At 34.4% G+C, this 15,493-nt stretch overlaps 1 protein-coding gene across 2 annotated transcripts; it reads left to right on the forward strand.

Moving 5' to 3' along the window:
* The first annotated feature begins 29 nt into the window (after positions 1-29).
* On the forward strand, positions 30-13,776 carry LOC117235760. Of its 2 annotated transcripts, none has more exons than XM_033498083.1 (14): positions 30-532; positions 587-774; positions 1,400-1,515; positions 1,620-1,753; positions 1,841-1,952; positions 2,052-2,255; positions 2,339-2,442; positions 2,539-2,671; positions 2,918-3,527; positions 3,614-3,956; positions 4,047-4,176; positions 4,548-4,797; positions 4,974-5,021; positions 10,464-13,776. In XM_033498083.1, exons 1-14 carry the CDS (start codon positions 390-392, stop codon positions 13,085-13,087), a joined length of 5,139 nt encoding a protein of 1,712 aa, XP_033353974.1. In that variant the 5' UTR covers positions 30-389; the 3' UTR covers positions 13,088-13,776. The 2 variants fall into 2 exon arrangements, with proteins under 2 accessions (XP_033353974.1, XP_033353973.1); XM_033498082.1 differs by having other exon boundaries at positions 31-532; positions 4,047-4,185.
* Positions 13,777-15,493: the final 1,717 nt, after the last annotated feature.

The following is a 15,493-nucleotide window of genomic DNA, read 5'->3' on the forward strand; positions in this document are numbered from 1 at the left end:
ATAGGTACGTGTTAAGACTTTAAACTGCGTGTATCTATATTTACATACGTAAATAAATGTGTCGATGTAGTTTTCAAGACGTGTTGTTCGACTATTCGTGCTGCTTTTCTTTCATCTGCCTCAATATGTAAGTAAGTACATACGTATTTTGGAGCCATGATGATGCTGATTAAGTTTAAAGATTTCGATCACGAACACATTAAAAATTAAATGTTAGGTTAACCGGAGTTGATCGGAATTTTTCATTTAAAATATCACTGCACAACAAATAATGTACGTAGAAATGTATACGAATAAATGTCAATTTGACATAAACAATAAAAGTATTAGGAAATTTTGACATTCGACCGGAAGTCGTGCACATATGTTTACGATATAGGTTGTGTAAAATGGTGCATGCGCAGTTTCTACGGCCTGAATATGTCGGCTGGGTAAAATACGTTAACTGTTATCATGACTGGAACGATTTCCTTTCGTTAAGTTCATTGCTGTTAAATTATTACAAAACTGATCGTAACTTAAAAGTTGAAAGGTACGAATACGATAAATATTATTGATTTAGAAAGTCAAACTCGCCATATTGTAGATTAAAAAATTTAGTAAAGGAGGCCTTATGTCAACTCAGTTCAACATTGAAGGGGCCGACGACGTGTGCCAATATGAAGAAGCTGTTTTCAAAAATCGAAAACACGTCGAAGGAGCCTAACAGTTACATAGGAAAAGTTTTTGTGGTGGGACGTTACACTGTCACTGTCGAAGACATTCTAGCCGAAGGTGCGTCTTATTATCAACCTTGAATACTCATCACCCCTTTCCACTATTTCATTCGTCTGTTCGATCATCTTATGCTTCCCATATACAACTCGTTTATAGAAAACAACAGTATAGTTCATTATGTGATATCGAACATGAACGCCGAACATTAACCGTATTAAACTAAGAATAATTAGTAGTAATGTATATATACTGTTTGATATTCCAACTATTTTAGTTGAAACACTCAACTTCTACATTACATTTATATTAATTTATATATACATAGAGAATCTATTGATGATATTTACATTACGTGAGTGTGAATTTAAAAACTTGTTTTATATGTTTATATGTTTTCTTTGGAAACTTTATTGTACCAGATCCTTTAATTTGTATAAAAGTTAATCAAGTGTATACTTGAATAAAAATATGATATCTTTAGATATGTAGAGGAGATTGTGAGTAGATAAGCACAACCAGTTAGTCATAAGAAATTCAATTGAATTTTACATCATATTGTAGCAATAGTCTGGCTTAGGTTATATATTTTTACAATTATCTATTAATCAAAACATCTATTAATATTTGACATCTGCAATCTATCATGACTACATAGTTATATACTGTAATAATATCATTGCAGGAGGATTTGCCATTGTATTCCTGGTAAAATCTTCGAGTGGACGTTATGCACTTAAACGCATGTATGTTAATAACGAACATGATCTCAATGTATGTAAAAGGGAGATACAGATTGCAGTAAGTTTTATATACTTTTTCAACTGAAATAAAATTTTCTTTCGCATAAAAGGAATTGAATCTAGCTTCTACCTGTAAAGCTACATTTGTATTTTTATTTTCAGAGTAACTTGAATGGTCATAAAAATATTATAGGATATTTGGATAGCAGTATCACTCACATAGGTGGAGGAGTACATGAACTTTTACTTTTAATGCCTTACTGCAAATCTCAAGTTTTACAAATGATGAACAATAGGTTAAAAAAATGTGTTAAATAAGTCTGAACAATCACATAAGATATAGAAGAAAATTCGCAAGTACTTACCGACTGAATTATTTACAGGTTACAGACTGGATTTAGCGAGTCTGAAGTTCTGCAAATATTTTGTGATGTTTGTGAAGCTGTATCTCGACTGCATCATTGTCAGACACCGATAATACATAGAGATTTAAAGGTTTGTGTCTATCACATGCTATATTTGTCAGCTATGCCAATAATTCTGTAGCAGTTTTATAATATCCTTTTTTAAATATTTACTTAAAATATTTTTCAGATTGAAAATATATTATACTCTGATACTGGCCATTATGTATTATGTGACTTTGGTTCTGCAACAGCAAAAATTTTAAATCCCAGTATACAGGGAGCAGCGATAGTCGAAGAAGAAATTAAAAAATACACGACTCTCAGTTATAGAGCACCTGAAATGGTTGATATGTATTGTGGAAAACCTGTTACAACGAAAGCAGATATATGGGTAGAATAAATTAAGAATTTCAAATTTAAACAATTTACTCGCGGAAAGAAGCAATAAACAAATAATATTTCATAAATCCTTAGGCATTGGGGTGTCTGTTGTACAAACTTTGTTTCTTTACATTACCATTCGGAGAAAGCACACTTGCTATTCAATCGGGAAATTTTACGATACCAAATCATTCAAGGTTTGTGTTTTATACATTCATATTTTTTGTTTTCATACATTTTATTTTTGATCGTCTTACATAATAAAACTATTACAATTATTTTACATCATGCAGATATAGTAGAAGCCTTCATTGTTTGATACGTTATATGCTCGAGCCAGATCCTGATAATCGTCCCGATATTTATCAAGTGTCTGTGATTGCATTCCAAATTCAGGGAAAAGAGTGTCCAGTACAGAATTTACATGTATGTAAATGCGCACGTACTTATTTATTAAATATTTGAATATTTTATTATATTATTTATTTTATATATTATTTATATTATGTATTTTATATTATTATATTATTTATTATTAAATTCAATTTGAAATTGTTATATTTTTCGTATAATATGTTATAAATATAATGCAAAATGCAGATTTATGTTTAGACATATCGTGGACATATTGTGCATATTGCATTTTGTAATGAAACACTTTTATTCTTTTAGAAAGTTCAAACACCAGTTTTGGAATCATTACCTTGTCCGCCTATGGAATCTGAAAATATGAAAAGATCATCATTAGTGAAGACACCAAAACCGACTCCAGTAACTACTGTTGAGGGTACGTCAGTTACACCAAGACAACGACCAAAGGGGCAGGCTGTGAGCACAGGTCCGATAAGTCTAAGCGGTCAGATCGTGAGTCAAATATCTGGTCAAGGAACTCAGACTCAGTCGCAAAGTTCTGTAGGAAATACGATTTCGTATGTTCAAATGGGTCAACAACTTGCTTCGTTAAACGCGTCACAACCTTACTTAGGACAAAATATGCAAGCAAGTGTTCAGCCATTACCAGTGAACTCTCAACCATCCACTCATCAAGTGTCAACGCTCACTCAAGTTTCGCCTCAAGTTTGTTGTACTACGACTAATCAAAACGTTCCCTTTGGAACGCATCAGTCGCAAATCCAAAAATCACAACAGAGTCAGTCACAATGTTCTACGATTAGACGATCTCCTGTAAGTGTTCAAGATACCGTAGGTTCATATTACTTTGATTCACCAGTGGCAACAAACGTGAATGAAGAAAATCTAGAGGCGCTATTTCCACCATCTGGTAAGAAGATTTATATGCAAAGATTTCTCTAAATTTTTCTTCATTAGATTAGATTGTATCTTATTTACTTTATTATATTTGTATAGGTTATCCAGATCCGTTTAAAGATGATAACAGAGCTATGCCACCACCCGCAAAAATACCACCACCTGTCGCTCCTAAACCTTCTAAAATTCTGCCTAAGGCAAATGTTTCTGCTAGTTGTCCACCTCCAAAATTTACGCCTGTTAATTCGTTAACATCGAAGCTAAATACTCCAACGGGGCCTAATAAAGCTACTCCTGTAATGGTACCAACTTTACCGAAACCAGTCAATAAGACTGAAAGTTTAAGTCAAAATATAAGTTCAAGTACCTCTCCGCCCGATAGTCCGACACTCTCCTCGGTACGTCATAGAAGAAATGTTAGCGATACAAGTGCTTTTAATAAGTAAGTATATACTTTTTTGTTCCACAAAACTAATTTATATCGAAACGTTTGCAAAATTTATAAAACACTTATTTGTTGTTTGTACTATAGAGCATTTGCAAGCGAAACAACACAATTTCTAGCACCGTACGAAGCTTCAGTGAAAGCACGTTCAGAAGATGCTAACACTCCTGAAGTTCTAACTGGTGTAAGACCTTGCCTAGGTTCTAGTGCTTCGCATGTACGTATTGTAAGTACATAAACTGCACTGATTTGTCTTAATAATTTTCTTTAACGTTCATTTGGTATCTATTACTTAATTTTAATTATATCAGTATTGTTGCTATTATCACCATTCTTATTACTACACGCTGAAAAAATGTTTATTACATTACATTATATGTATTATATTAATAATGTATTTAAACATTTTTGGATCACGAATTCATTACTATTTAAGTTCATTAAATGATTTTAAATCGTTTGAATTATATAATTTATTGTTTTTATTTTCTGTATAGCACCCATCTTAAAAACATACAGGGTATACAGTGTCAATAAATATTTTGATACATTTGAAATCACTAAACAGTTGATAATGTTTCTAATTAGGGCGAACTTTCAAGCGTAACTGCTACTGAAGGAAGATCTTTAAGTGCGGATGTAGCAGCTTGGAATCCGTTTGAAGATGTACAACCTTTCAACCAATTAACGGAAGATCATATTTTTGGTGCTGAGTTTGATAAAATTAGAAGGGGCAGTAATGCAAGCATCGCTGGTGTAAAAAGTCGCGAAAGCCTCGTTATGACGTATGCAGAATTACCAGAAGATCCATTTGAATCTGCACCTTTTAGTTTGCCAAGTAAGTACACGTTGTGATTAAATTCATCTTTAATCGAATCTGTTTTTTGAAAAATCATCACTATTAGTTGTAACATAAATTAACATCTCTATACTAAAAAGAATTGACATCTTTATACTATAATGCTTTTTTGTTGTTCGTTTGAAATAGTTGTAACATATTGACGTATTTTTTAGCAGGAAAGAAGAACAAAATTGGATCAAAGACTGCCGCACTTGCTGGAGGTAATGCATAGACTGCTTCGTATACATTCTTATTCCATTTGCCTTTTTCTCCTTTATGAGTCTGTATACAGCAGAGTTTTACAAATGATACGTAATGTGCGTAAGCGTATTAAGCATAATCGATATTTCGTAATCTTCCTTTTCTTTCTCTCTTCTTCCACCCCCTTCTCTCACTCTTTAAATCACGTTCCACCAAGTCGTAATTAAATAGTATACTCAGGGCTGTATAATTCTTCCTTACATTTATGTACAACTTTTTAAATGTAGATTTTTGTCAAAGATAGCAAGACTAGCTTAAGTCGAATCTGCTGTCTAATGTGATACGAATAATGTAATTTATAAAATGATATATCGATACGTCGAGGAACAAACGTTGCAAAGACGAATCTCTATCAAAAATTATGTTCCTAGATAGACGCGTTTTAAACCTATCTACTAACTACTTACAAATTTATTAGAAGATAATGTGCACATGGGAAAACAATGTGTACAAATTTACCATCTTTCTTGACTTGTATGCTTGAAGATCTAAAGCAAAAGGATAATATAAAATAACTTATTCTCGGTGTACATACATTGAAGACGATCGCAGCAATGCAATCGGGCATGATTATTCTTATAGAGTTACACTACAGCTTCTCTATTCAAGAAACGATCAAGTATTATTTGTGATGATGTAGAAAAAGAGATTTGATTTTATTAAAGCAAGGATAAAGTATACACAACTATAACAGAAAACAAGAAATTTCTTTATTCTGTTTTGTCGTTAATACTCTGAAATCATATATATATGTACATGATTATGCTATGTATGTAATGTCAGGTACAGAACAAAATTAGTTTCAGCTGGGTCATGACGCACATGATAGAACAATAGAACAATAATGTGTACAAATTCCTTGCGATATACAGGAATAGGATAGTGACCCGAAACGACGATCGATTCTAGAACAAAAGAAACGAGGAAAGATAAAGTGGGAAAAGAGAATATTAAAAGCAAAAGAAGTTATTAGAAAATATTCGACAAGGGTTTGTGTTAGGATTTTCGACCCATAGGTAGGGTTCTTCGCAGACAGAGTTAACAGTTAGTCCGCTTTAAGCTGAACTATAATTGCTAACAATAAATGAATAATCGTTATAAAAGTTACCATCATTTCGTACTAACTTAACGAATTACCATGATAAAGATTACATAAAATTCACGTTCTAATTTGTACGATATTGGTGTCTTTTGTAAGATGTGTTTTTAATAATTGTTCGAATTACCAAAGATAGAGGAATAAGTTTTGACAAATGTCTGTTCTATCACGTACGGTGACGCGAGGAAAAGTAGGGAGAGGGGTGGTAGAATATATAATATTATTGTATAGGCAAGGATGAATCGTTAAAGGAAGAAAAACTGATACATTACACGAGAAACGTGTGTAAAAATTGTAAAGATCGCTGTTGATAAGTATCGATGATGGTTATTGTTATATACAAGGTGAAAAATTTGATTTTGATGTTTGCGAGACATAGAGAGAATTCCAATGTTACTATATTTAACGAAGGGTTTTAAAGATAATCGGAAAGGGATAATATTACATATTTGATACGTTGATGTCGAGTTCACTTTTTCGTTGTGTGCATTCGAAGGGGAAAATTTGTGAGATGCTAATCGCGATCGTTGCTGCTATCTGATGTATTATTGTATTATTCATGTGTTTATTAAGTAATACACTTGAAGTGTATCGAATGGTGTTTCTCGTGGTTGTATATCTGTAGATAAGTAAAAAGATTACAAATATAAGAATTTAATAAATGGTGGCGATAGTACTGTCCGTAATAAAATATTTCACGTTAGAAACAATTTCACGATACTCGGTTTTCAATTGTTCATACAATATGTGTTACAGTATACTTTAATTTGATTTTTATGCCATGAAATTACACAACTATGTACGTATTTATGTACATATGTATATACCTATCCGAAACAAATTTCAATGTTTATTCATACATATAACTCGAATTATAAATTTGTGAGATTCCAAATAGAAATATAAATAGGTTAAATACGGAATTGAGACGGAGAGTAAATGTATATTACAATATCCATTCGTTGTTACATATTATCCCTTTTAACGAATTGTACACGTCATAGTCAAGAAATGCGATGCATTGTAATCTTTAAGTAAACTGTAATTTTAATTAGCGTATTACAGGTATACGTGCATAGGCACAATTAATTTTTCTGTTAAAATAACAGTTTCGTAAGACTAAATAACGAATGAGAGATTTATAACTCTATAAATATGTGTATACATAGCCATATATATATATATACACGCAAGCGTGCACGTACATCAAGAGACACATGTTTCACGATGTCAAAAGACAAATTTATATGGTATTGAAAAACATAGTGTGTGTAATATTATCTATCTACTAGTTTAACAAACTTCGATCCGCATAGTGTACAATTTAGAAGGGGTTACGTGAAGTTAAGAGTGCAGTGAATGACTTTACATGAATTTACGGGTAGTTATCGATTTTTTTTCATTCATACATCTCATTCATCTTTTATTGGACACATATTATTACTATTAATAGTATTTTGGTTTTAAAGCACAAACAAATTGGAAAAATGAAAAAATTAGGAAGTATTAGGAAACTGTCAACCAACGCGGTGAGTTAACAGTAAGCGAAAAGAGGCGAGGGAATCCTTTCTCTTCTTCTTTTTCTCTTTTTTCGATTTTCTTCCTTTTTTTTATTTCTTTCCTTTCCTATCTATCTATCTATCTATCTATCTATCTATCTATCTATCTATATATATATATATATATATTTATGCCGTAGAACTTGGTTTATGAGTGAATCTGTCGTATAAACATAGGAAAAGCAATTCTGATAATAGGAGTTCTCTGATGTTTCTCGTTATATATGTTTTTTCATTTATATATAATAGGAATTTACGTTCACATAAGTAGATTTATTTGGCAAAAGTTTATGTAATTAGGCATTATGTAATTAAAATTTCGTGATATAATCGGCTGTTCATATAAACGGAGTTCTACTATAAAATATATTTATTAGATTGCTTTTCTGTATATACAGCTACGTATAAGAATATAACAATCGATTAACAACTCCACACTAAGTATTCACATACTGAATTTCACTTTGTTTCATGTTTTCTTATTTCTTTGATACATTTCTCTCTATCTTTGTCTGTGTAACGTTCCTTTCCTTCTGTAAATTTTATTCTCGTACTTATCCTTCTTTTTGCTCACGCTGTCTATTTTCTTTCTTGTCTTTAATCTTCTGTTTCCCCACTTACTTACTTCTTGCTTATATCTCTCCTTATTTTCTTTATAATTTGTGGAAACACGTAGTACATATCTGTATTTCCGCGTATACATCGGTATTTTGAATATTTATATGGTAGTTCTACCATAAGTCTTGTAGGTAGTTGCGTCTTGCTTTTCGTTTTTAACTAATGTTAATGGAGAAGCATCAAGTATTTTTTCTTTATTTGTATGGCTAAAATGTCTGATCGTATCGTTTGATAAGCACGTATGTGACTCCGAGCAAGTATTTCGCTGATTTTTGTCTTCACGGACTGCAGATTATATTAAGATGTAAATAGAATAGCAGTATATAGTTGATCGAAATGTTTCTTTAACGTGATATTTTATTGCCACGTCATTACCATTCAAAGCCAATAAAAACTCTTCTCGATAGGTTTTTTCTTTTTTTTTTCCGAATATTTTTTCGTAATTGTCGTTTTTCTTCGTACATATTTGTATTTTATTTCTCACTGTCTGGAACACCCTAATGAGTTTGGGAGGCATATATAATTAATTTTCACTGAATTATCAGTTTATACGTTCACATACAGTAATGTACTATTCTTCGTAAAGAGGCATTAAAAAAGAAGAATTTGTCCCGTGTCGTTTGCCTTCCATTGTGTCTCTGTGTCTTCCGTTTAAGATTTGTGTATAAGATCTAAGTTTTAGATTGTTGTGGTGATAATGATGACACACAATATGATTCAATTTGTTATTGTTCCGATACATTTGCTTTGATCCATCCATCCATTCAATACGCAATATAACGAATCGCATTTATGCATTTACATGCATTTTAATCACGAATGCCAAATGACGAGCACGTAACTCGAGAGCACCATAGGAGGCTGACAATCTTGGACATCTCTTATTCGCTGTATTAAGATAATGTTACAGCAATAAACATGTAAATTACCATATAGTGTATGGACTATTGTTTTTTTCGAATGTAAAACGCAGCAATTCTTTGTCCGTGGAGCAACTCTATTTCATTCTACATATAGAAAAATGATAACATAACTGATCGCAGTACCGCTGCTAGTATTGGGTTGATCGCTTTTATGCTAGACACATGCAATAATATATCATTGAATCATGTTACCTTGACACAAAGATCATTACTGCGTTTTCTTACATATTATCCTTAACCCCCTGAATCTGATTAGGACTGTTCCAGACCATATGGTGACGGTATGAAGTAACACGGTGATGGTAGTAATTAACGTTGTCTAAAATAGAAAAATGAGGGACAGTTGCAAAATAGAAGCGGGGCTGATACCGAGAAAAAAAAGGAGAAAAAGAAGGATGATCAGGAGAGAGGAAGGAGGGGAGGAGGAAGAGAGCAGATAAAAGAAAAGGAACGAAGAAAATAAATACTGACGCTTAATTTTTAGTATATCTGGTGTCGTGTAAGGAGTACTTAACGTACGTTTAAGCGTTTTAGAAGTACAGTGCACCGACTGTAACAGACCTAATCAGACACAGAATAGGCCTAATATGACTCTTTATTATACAAACCACTTAAAATATTTGATTGTTTTCTTCGTAGTAAGATGGATGAAATTGTTTTATGCGAAAGGCAATAGCAAATATATATATATATCGAACGTGTAATTTAAGAAGCAGTAGGATTGCAAAGCGCGATGTTTCCGTTTATCTTTCATCATTATGAATGATATATTAAGAGGTTGATAACATGTACGAATCGAAATAACGATACAATTAGAATGTATTGGTATTACGTTAAATGGTTTCTAACATATTTGCGCATATATGTATATGTAGGTAAGTACAAGTTAGTTTCTGCTGTTTTAAACAGAAACGTGGGTGACGGGACGATTTTAGCAAAAGAAACTATGAATGCCGATTATGTACATGACTCTATTGGTAAGAAATATCAATTATCTTGCTGCTATCGTTCTTTCTTCTTTTTTTTTTCTTTTCTTCTCTCTTCTTTTCTTTCCTCTTCTTTTTGTTTATTTGTTCCTTTCGCCAGACTGACATCATTACAATACGGAAATGTATGAATCGATATGTTGTCGAGTCGCGACGAAAGTTGTTAGAATTAGAAAAGATACGATAACACAAGTTATGGACACATTCTGTTTTTCAGGCAAGTCGCAATTAAACGGTAGACCAAGAATACCACCGAAACAATGGAACCCGGGATTCGAGCGCCCCGAACTGGACCACAGGATGACAGGAAATAATCCTCCTATTTCTCCGCCATTCGTTCGGGTTCCTCTAGAAGATCGGTCCAAGTACGAAAAGTTAACGTTCAACGCTGGAGACGTATCCAGCGATAGCGACAAAGATTTGTCGCAAGAGCGAATTCAACAAAAGAGAAAAAGGGTGAAGAATGCGATACGCAGGAAGAGGAAAACGCAGAATGTGAACAAAGTCGTGGGTGATTCGACAGGCTCGGCTGGTAATTCGAAGACGCTCGGTAATAACTGGCGTAATCAAAGTATTTGTAACAGCGCCATTAAATTGAATGGTATCGGCGCTGATGGGTACAGAAAGCATAATAATATTCGAAACGGAAGTAACAAAGGAGAAATACAGGAGGAAGGAGAGGAGGTGCAGGAGGAGGGAGAGAGTATGAAAAAGGAAGAAACAGAAGGAGGAAATAAAAGAAGAGAGAAAGAAGAAGAAGAGGAAGGGGAAGCTGAAAAGGACGAAGACGAAGAAGAAGAGGAAGAGGAGGAGGAGGAGGAGGAAGAGGAGGAGGAGGAGGAGGAGGAAGAAGAGGAAGAGGAAGACGACGATAAAGATAACGATGACATAGATGATAACAATAACGACAACGACAACGAAAAAAGAACTAATGAAAACGATGAAAAATATGAGGGTATAAACGAAGCAACTCCGGATGGTATATATAGAGTTTGTGGTTCTCTTCATCATTCGGAAAGAAATGTTGTTACTACGAGTGAACAAGATTACAGAACGAAAAAGTCGAAGAGGTATTATCGAGAAGAGCGATCGTCGATTAGTCCGGTAAATACGGATCCAGTTGTCGGCCATCAATATGGAGAGAAGCCTCTTTTGCTCGATGACGAACTTGATCCGGAACCGAAACTCGATTACTCTTATGGCGATCCATTCGTTATGGATGATCGGTATGGGTCAAATTATCAGTCGTTCAACGACATCGGTTCGTCAAAGAGAATCGAGAAGACGAAACTCCTGAGCGACGTATTATGGAAATTCGACAAGGACGTTTTCGCGTTAGCTCCGTTTCCAAAGTCGTCCAGCTATTCGAAAAAAGGTAACGATTTTCAAGAGAGTAATCAATTTAAAAACGTAGCTCCCGCTATCTTTGACGTGACGGCTCCATCCGAGACGGTGACGGATGTAGAAAACAAGTTGCTTTCTACAGGAAGATGTAATTCATCCTGGAAGTGTGCAAATGTCACGAAAACAGAGGGATTCACGAACATCGACTTGTTATCCGGAGAAACGCAACGATCTCCGGTTACTAAGGCAATCTCGATTGTTCGCCGAGACTCTGAACGGAAAAGGAACACGATGCAGAATCAAATAAAGGAAATGGATCAAGATGATGAGATTAAAGCGGGAGGAGCAGGAGACCGAGAAGAAGATGAAGAAGAAGATAAAGCGAGAGTAGCGATAATCGAAGAGAAAGAGAAAGAAACGGAAGAAGAAAAAGGAGAAAATAAAGAGAAAGATTTATTTGGTTCATCGCCGTTTAGCCCGAGCAGTTTTGTAATAAATTCATTTGATTTTAACAGTTTGCGAAACGTTACGGAGCAACCACCGAAACAATCGGCAAAAATGACGTTTGCGAATCAAGAAGAATCGTACGATGATTACACTCAAGTGTCTGTCCATCCCATTCAAGCCCAGCAATCTTCGCCGAACGTTTGTCATTTGAAACAAGCTATTACTACTGCTGCAGCGGCAGCATCATCGACTACAAAAACAGTATTGAACTCTAAATTTACCGATGTCTCTGCGAATAGCGATTATTCGCGTACGTTTTTGGATGCTTCGAAAGATCTTTTTGGTTCCATTCCGTTCGACGAATTCGCATCTTTACAATTAAACGAAGAAAAAAAGAGATCGGAGACTCGCATACCATTTGTTCAATTATCGTCATCGTCATCGTCATCGACGCAACTGCGCCAGTCGCAGCCACAGGAGCCGGGTTTTGTTGGCGAAAACTTAGACGCGATGCTATTAGATAAAGCACAACCGCCGATCTCTGATCGAGCAACATCTACTCTACAAGAGGTATATACGATTAAATCGGTTCATCATACTGCTCGAATCACTGTTCAAACGATGAACAGTGTATCGAAACCAGATGTTGCGTCGGATATTGTTTCACCCATGTCACCGGAACCGTTGGTTGTTACCGATGACGATCACCACGATATGCCAAGACATAAAAGAGAAAAATCTAATAAATCGGAGAAGTCGAAATATCATTTGATCAGTGAGATTCATAGCGATATTAGCGATGTACTGTCATCGTCGAAGCTAACTCACAAAAGTAAGTCGACTTGTTACGGTAAAAAAACACCAAGAGCGAAAAAATGTTCTGTCGTTAGCACAGCTGCTGGTTTCAGTAACATGAGCTTCGAAGATTTTCCGAGCGACGAGAACGAGGAAAGACAGATTAGGAATACGAAAATCGCGCCGTTCGAAGTAATAAGAGAACCTGAAAAACGATTCGGTTCGTTGAAGAGGAGAAGCAATCCTTTCACTTGAGACTCGAAAATAATGTGAATAGAAATTACCGTGAGTCTATCACACCTGTCGGAAGGACATTATATCGACATCGATCCGCGTAGAGACTCGACGGTTACATTTTTTCATTTATTTTCAAGCGAAGCGCAAAGCACGGAGAGAGTAAACTTTACAAAACGATGTATTTTGTCGATATTTGCATCGATTTACATTTTGTAATACTGACACTCTCTGTTATCACATGCGATCAACTTTCCTTTCCTCTCAGTTTCCCTTTTGCTTCTTCTCCTTTTTTCCTTTTTATTGTACATGTATAAAACGCTATGTGATTTGTATATAATATCGTGCGGACGTATCGTAGTTAGCGATCGAAATGATAAGCAACAAAATTTCGTTCCATCCTTGTAACGATTCAAAAAATATATTCTGTTATGGTTCTCGCTCCATTTGGAGAATCTTTGCTTTAAAGAACAATCTCCTATATATATTTACCTTTCAATTAAAATCATACGCTGGATCAATGTTGCTAATATATATCTTTTTAATCAATATATGTAATTAATATATATAATTTTAATCAAACTCTTGAATTCTGTGAAAAAATGGAATACCATAAAAAGAGAAATAAATAAGAGTAAATAAAAAGGTAAGACAGCGGGGGAAAAGGAGAAAGGAGTCGAATAAAGAAAGCTGATGTATCTATTTTTGTAGCTATGTGTTTTCACTATGCTTGAATAGCTTTCTGCTACTGCTAGTACTAGTACTACTACTACCACCACTCCTACTCTTGCTACACTACTCCTAGTCCTACTACTACTACTACTACTACTACTACTATACTACTACTACTACTACTATACTACTACTACTACTACTACACTACTTCTGTTGCTACCGCTACTATTATTATTATGATCTGTCAGATCGTAGAAACGATGCAATATTTCGTAGAATAGAAGTACAATGTCAATGATACACGTTTTTAGTTAACTTTCTGTTGATTGTTTATGTTATGCATCTTCTAATCTACATACTACTTTTACAAAAAGCCAATCTTAAGAGAGAGAAATACCGAATTATGTTGTATGCTATACATCATAAGTAATGGCATAAAGAAAACGAACACCGAACATGTAATGGAATACGAATGGAGAAAATATTTTTGAATTTATTTCATTAACGCGCGCGTGTGCCCACCCCCTTCCTTTTCTCCAGCACGCGTTACCAAGTAAATTGACATCGCGATGCAAGTTAGCATATGTGTAAATTTGACAATTATATACATATACATATACTACATATACTACATTAAGATTGATAGGTGCACGTGCAGCTTAAAAATTACTGAATTAAACGTACGATCAACATAGTGTCTACGAATTGAAGCAATCTTTTGCTGGTAACAGTTTTTATGTACGTTTGTATACACGTGTATACGTAATATTAACACATTCCATGCGTAAGACGTGAACGTACGCGCCATGGGAATTTCTTATATTTTTGCGGATGGCACCTGAATAAATGGATACATGTTGTAGAAAAATCGATTTCCGCCACTAGAGATCCCCTTCGATTTTGTGTGCCGCATTGAATGTGTTAATAAGATCCTAAGCAAGTTGCGATATATTAAAAAATTTTCGCATCATACAATACATGTAGAGAATGATTTTAGAGATTAGTAAAGGCTACATTAAAACGAAGAGGATCGGTGGGTAATTATACACAAAATTATCTTTCTATGATATCCTTTAAACACTGGTATAGTATTGCCTTCTTTTTCTTTCTTTCTACTTCGGATTATGCAATGATCGATCATTTTTGTACAACGATGAAGATTCTATGTGACTTTTCTTGATTCAAATCTATAAGAAAAAAGGTGCAAGCTCCCGAAGTATGATAAGTAACTATTGCGATATGTCATAACAATAAGTGTTTGATATATAGGTGTACGAGTGAAAATGTTTAGGGAAACGCGCATTTGAGGATGTTTGAAAACATGTTAACGCGATCATCATGGCTGTATCGACAATGGTGTAAAAATATCTGCTCAACGATCATCTCATTCTTTGCGTAGTCGCTGCAAAAAATACAATACGTTCGAAAAATCGGTCACGTTGTAAACATATTATTATTATTAGTATACATGTCGCTGCTACGGAAACAATGATTTTGGGCATTGTGGCAGGAATGATCAGTATGCGCTGAGATCAAAGTTGTTTCAAGTAGGTTTCAAATAGAAGATAGAATTTATAGTTACCTTCTTAGTAAATGAGCTACGATTGTAGCCGCAATTTAAACACGATCCTGATAATGAGTGCCCTAACTCGATGCATTGATTTATATTAAATCAAAATAATTGATACATCTTAAATCTACGACGATTGTAGCTTAAAACTGATTGTGCGAGTGGATGAGTGAGGAAGCGAG

Source organism: Bombus vosnesenskii, unplaced genomic scaffold (assembly GCF_011952255.1).
Source record: "Bombus vosnesenskii isolate JDL3184/JDL3185 unplaced genomic scaffold, Bvos_JDL3184-5_v1.1 scf7180000013319, whole genome shotgun sequence".
NCBI lineage: Eukaryota > Metazoa > Arthropoda > Insecta > Hymenoptera > Apidae > Bombus > Bombus vosnesenskii.

Bases quoted from the DNA above. Each gene is read 5' to 3' on its own strand.
- LOC117235760 (XM_033498082.1), top strand. From the start codon at position 390: ATGGTGCATGCGCAGTTTCTACGGCCTGAATATGTCGGCTGGGTAAAA. The intron at 1,953-2,051 runs GTTTGTGTCTAT...AATATTTTTCAG, and splicing joins TAATACATAGAGATTTAAAG to ATTGAAAATATATTATACTC. The intron at 4,186-4,547 runs GTAAGTACATAA...GTTTCTAATTAG, and splicing joins GTGCTTCGCATGTACGTATT to GGCGAACTTTCAAGCGTAAC.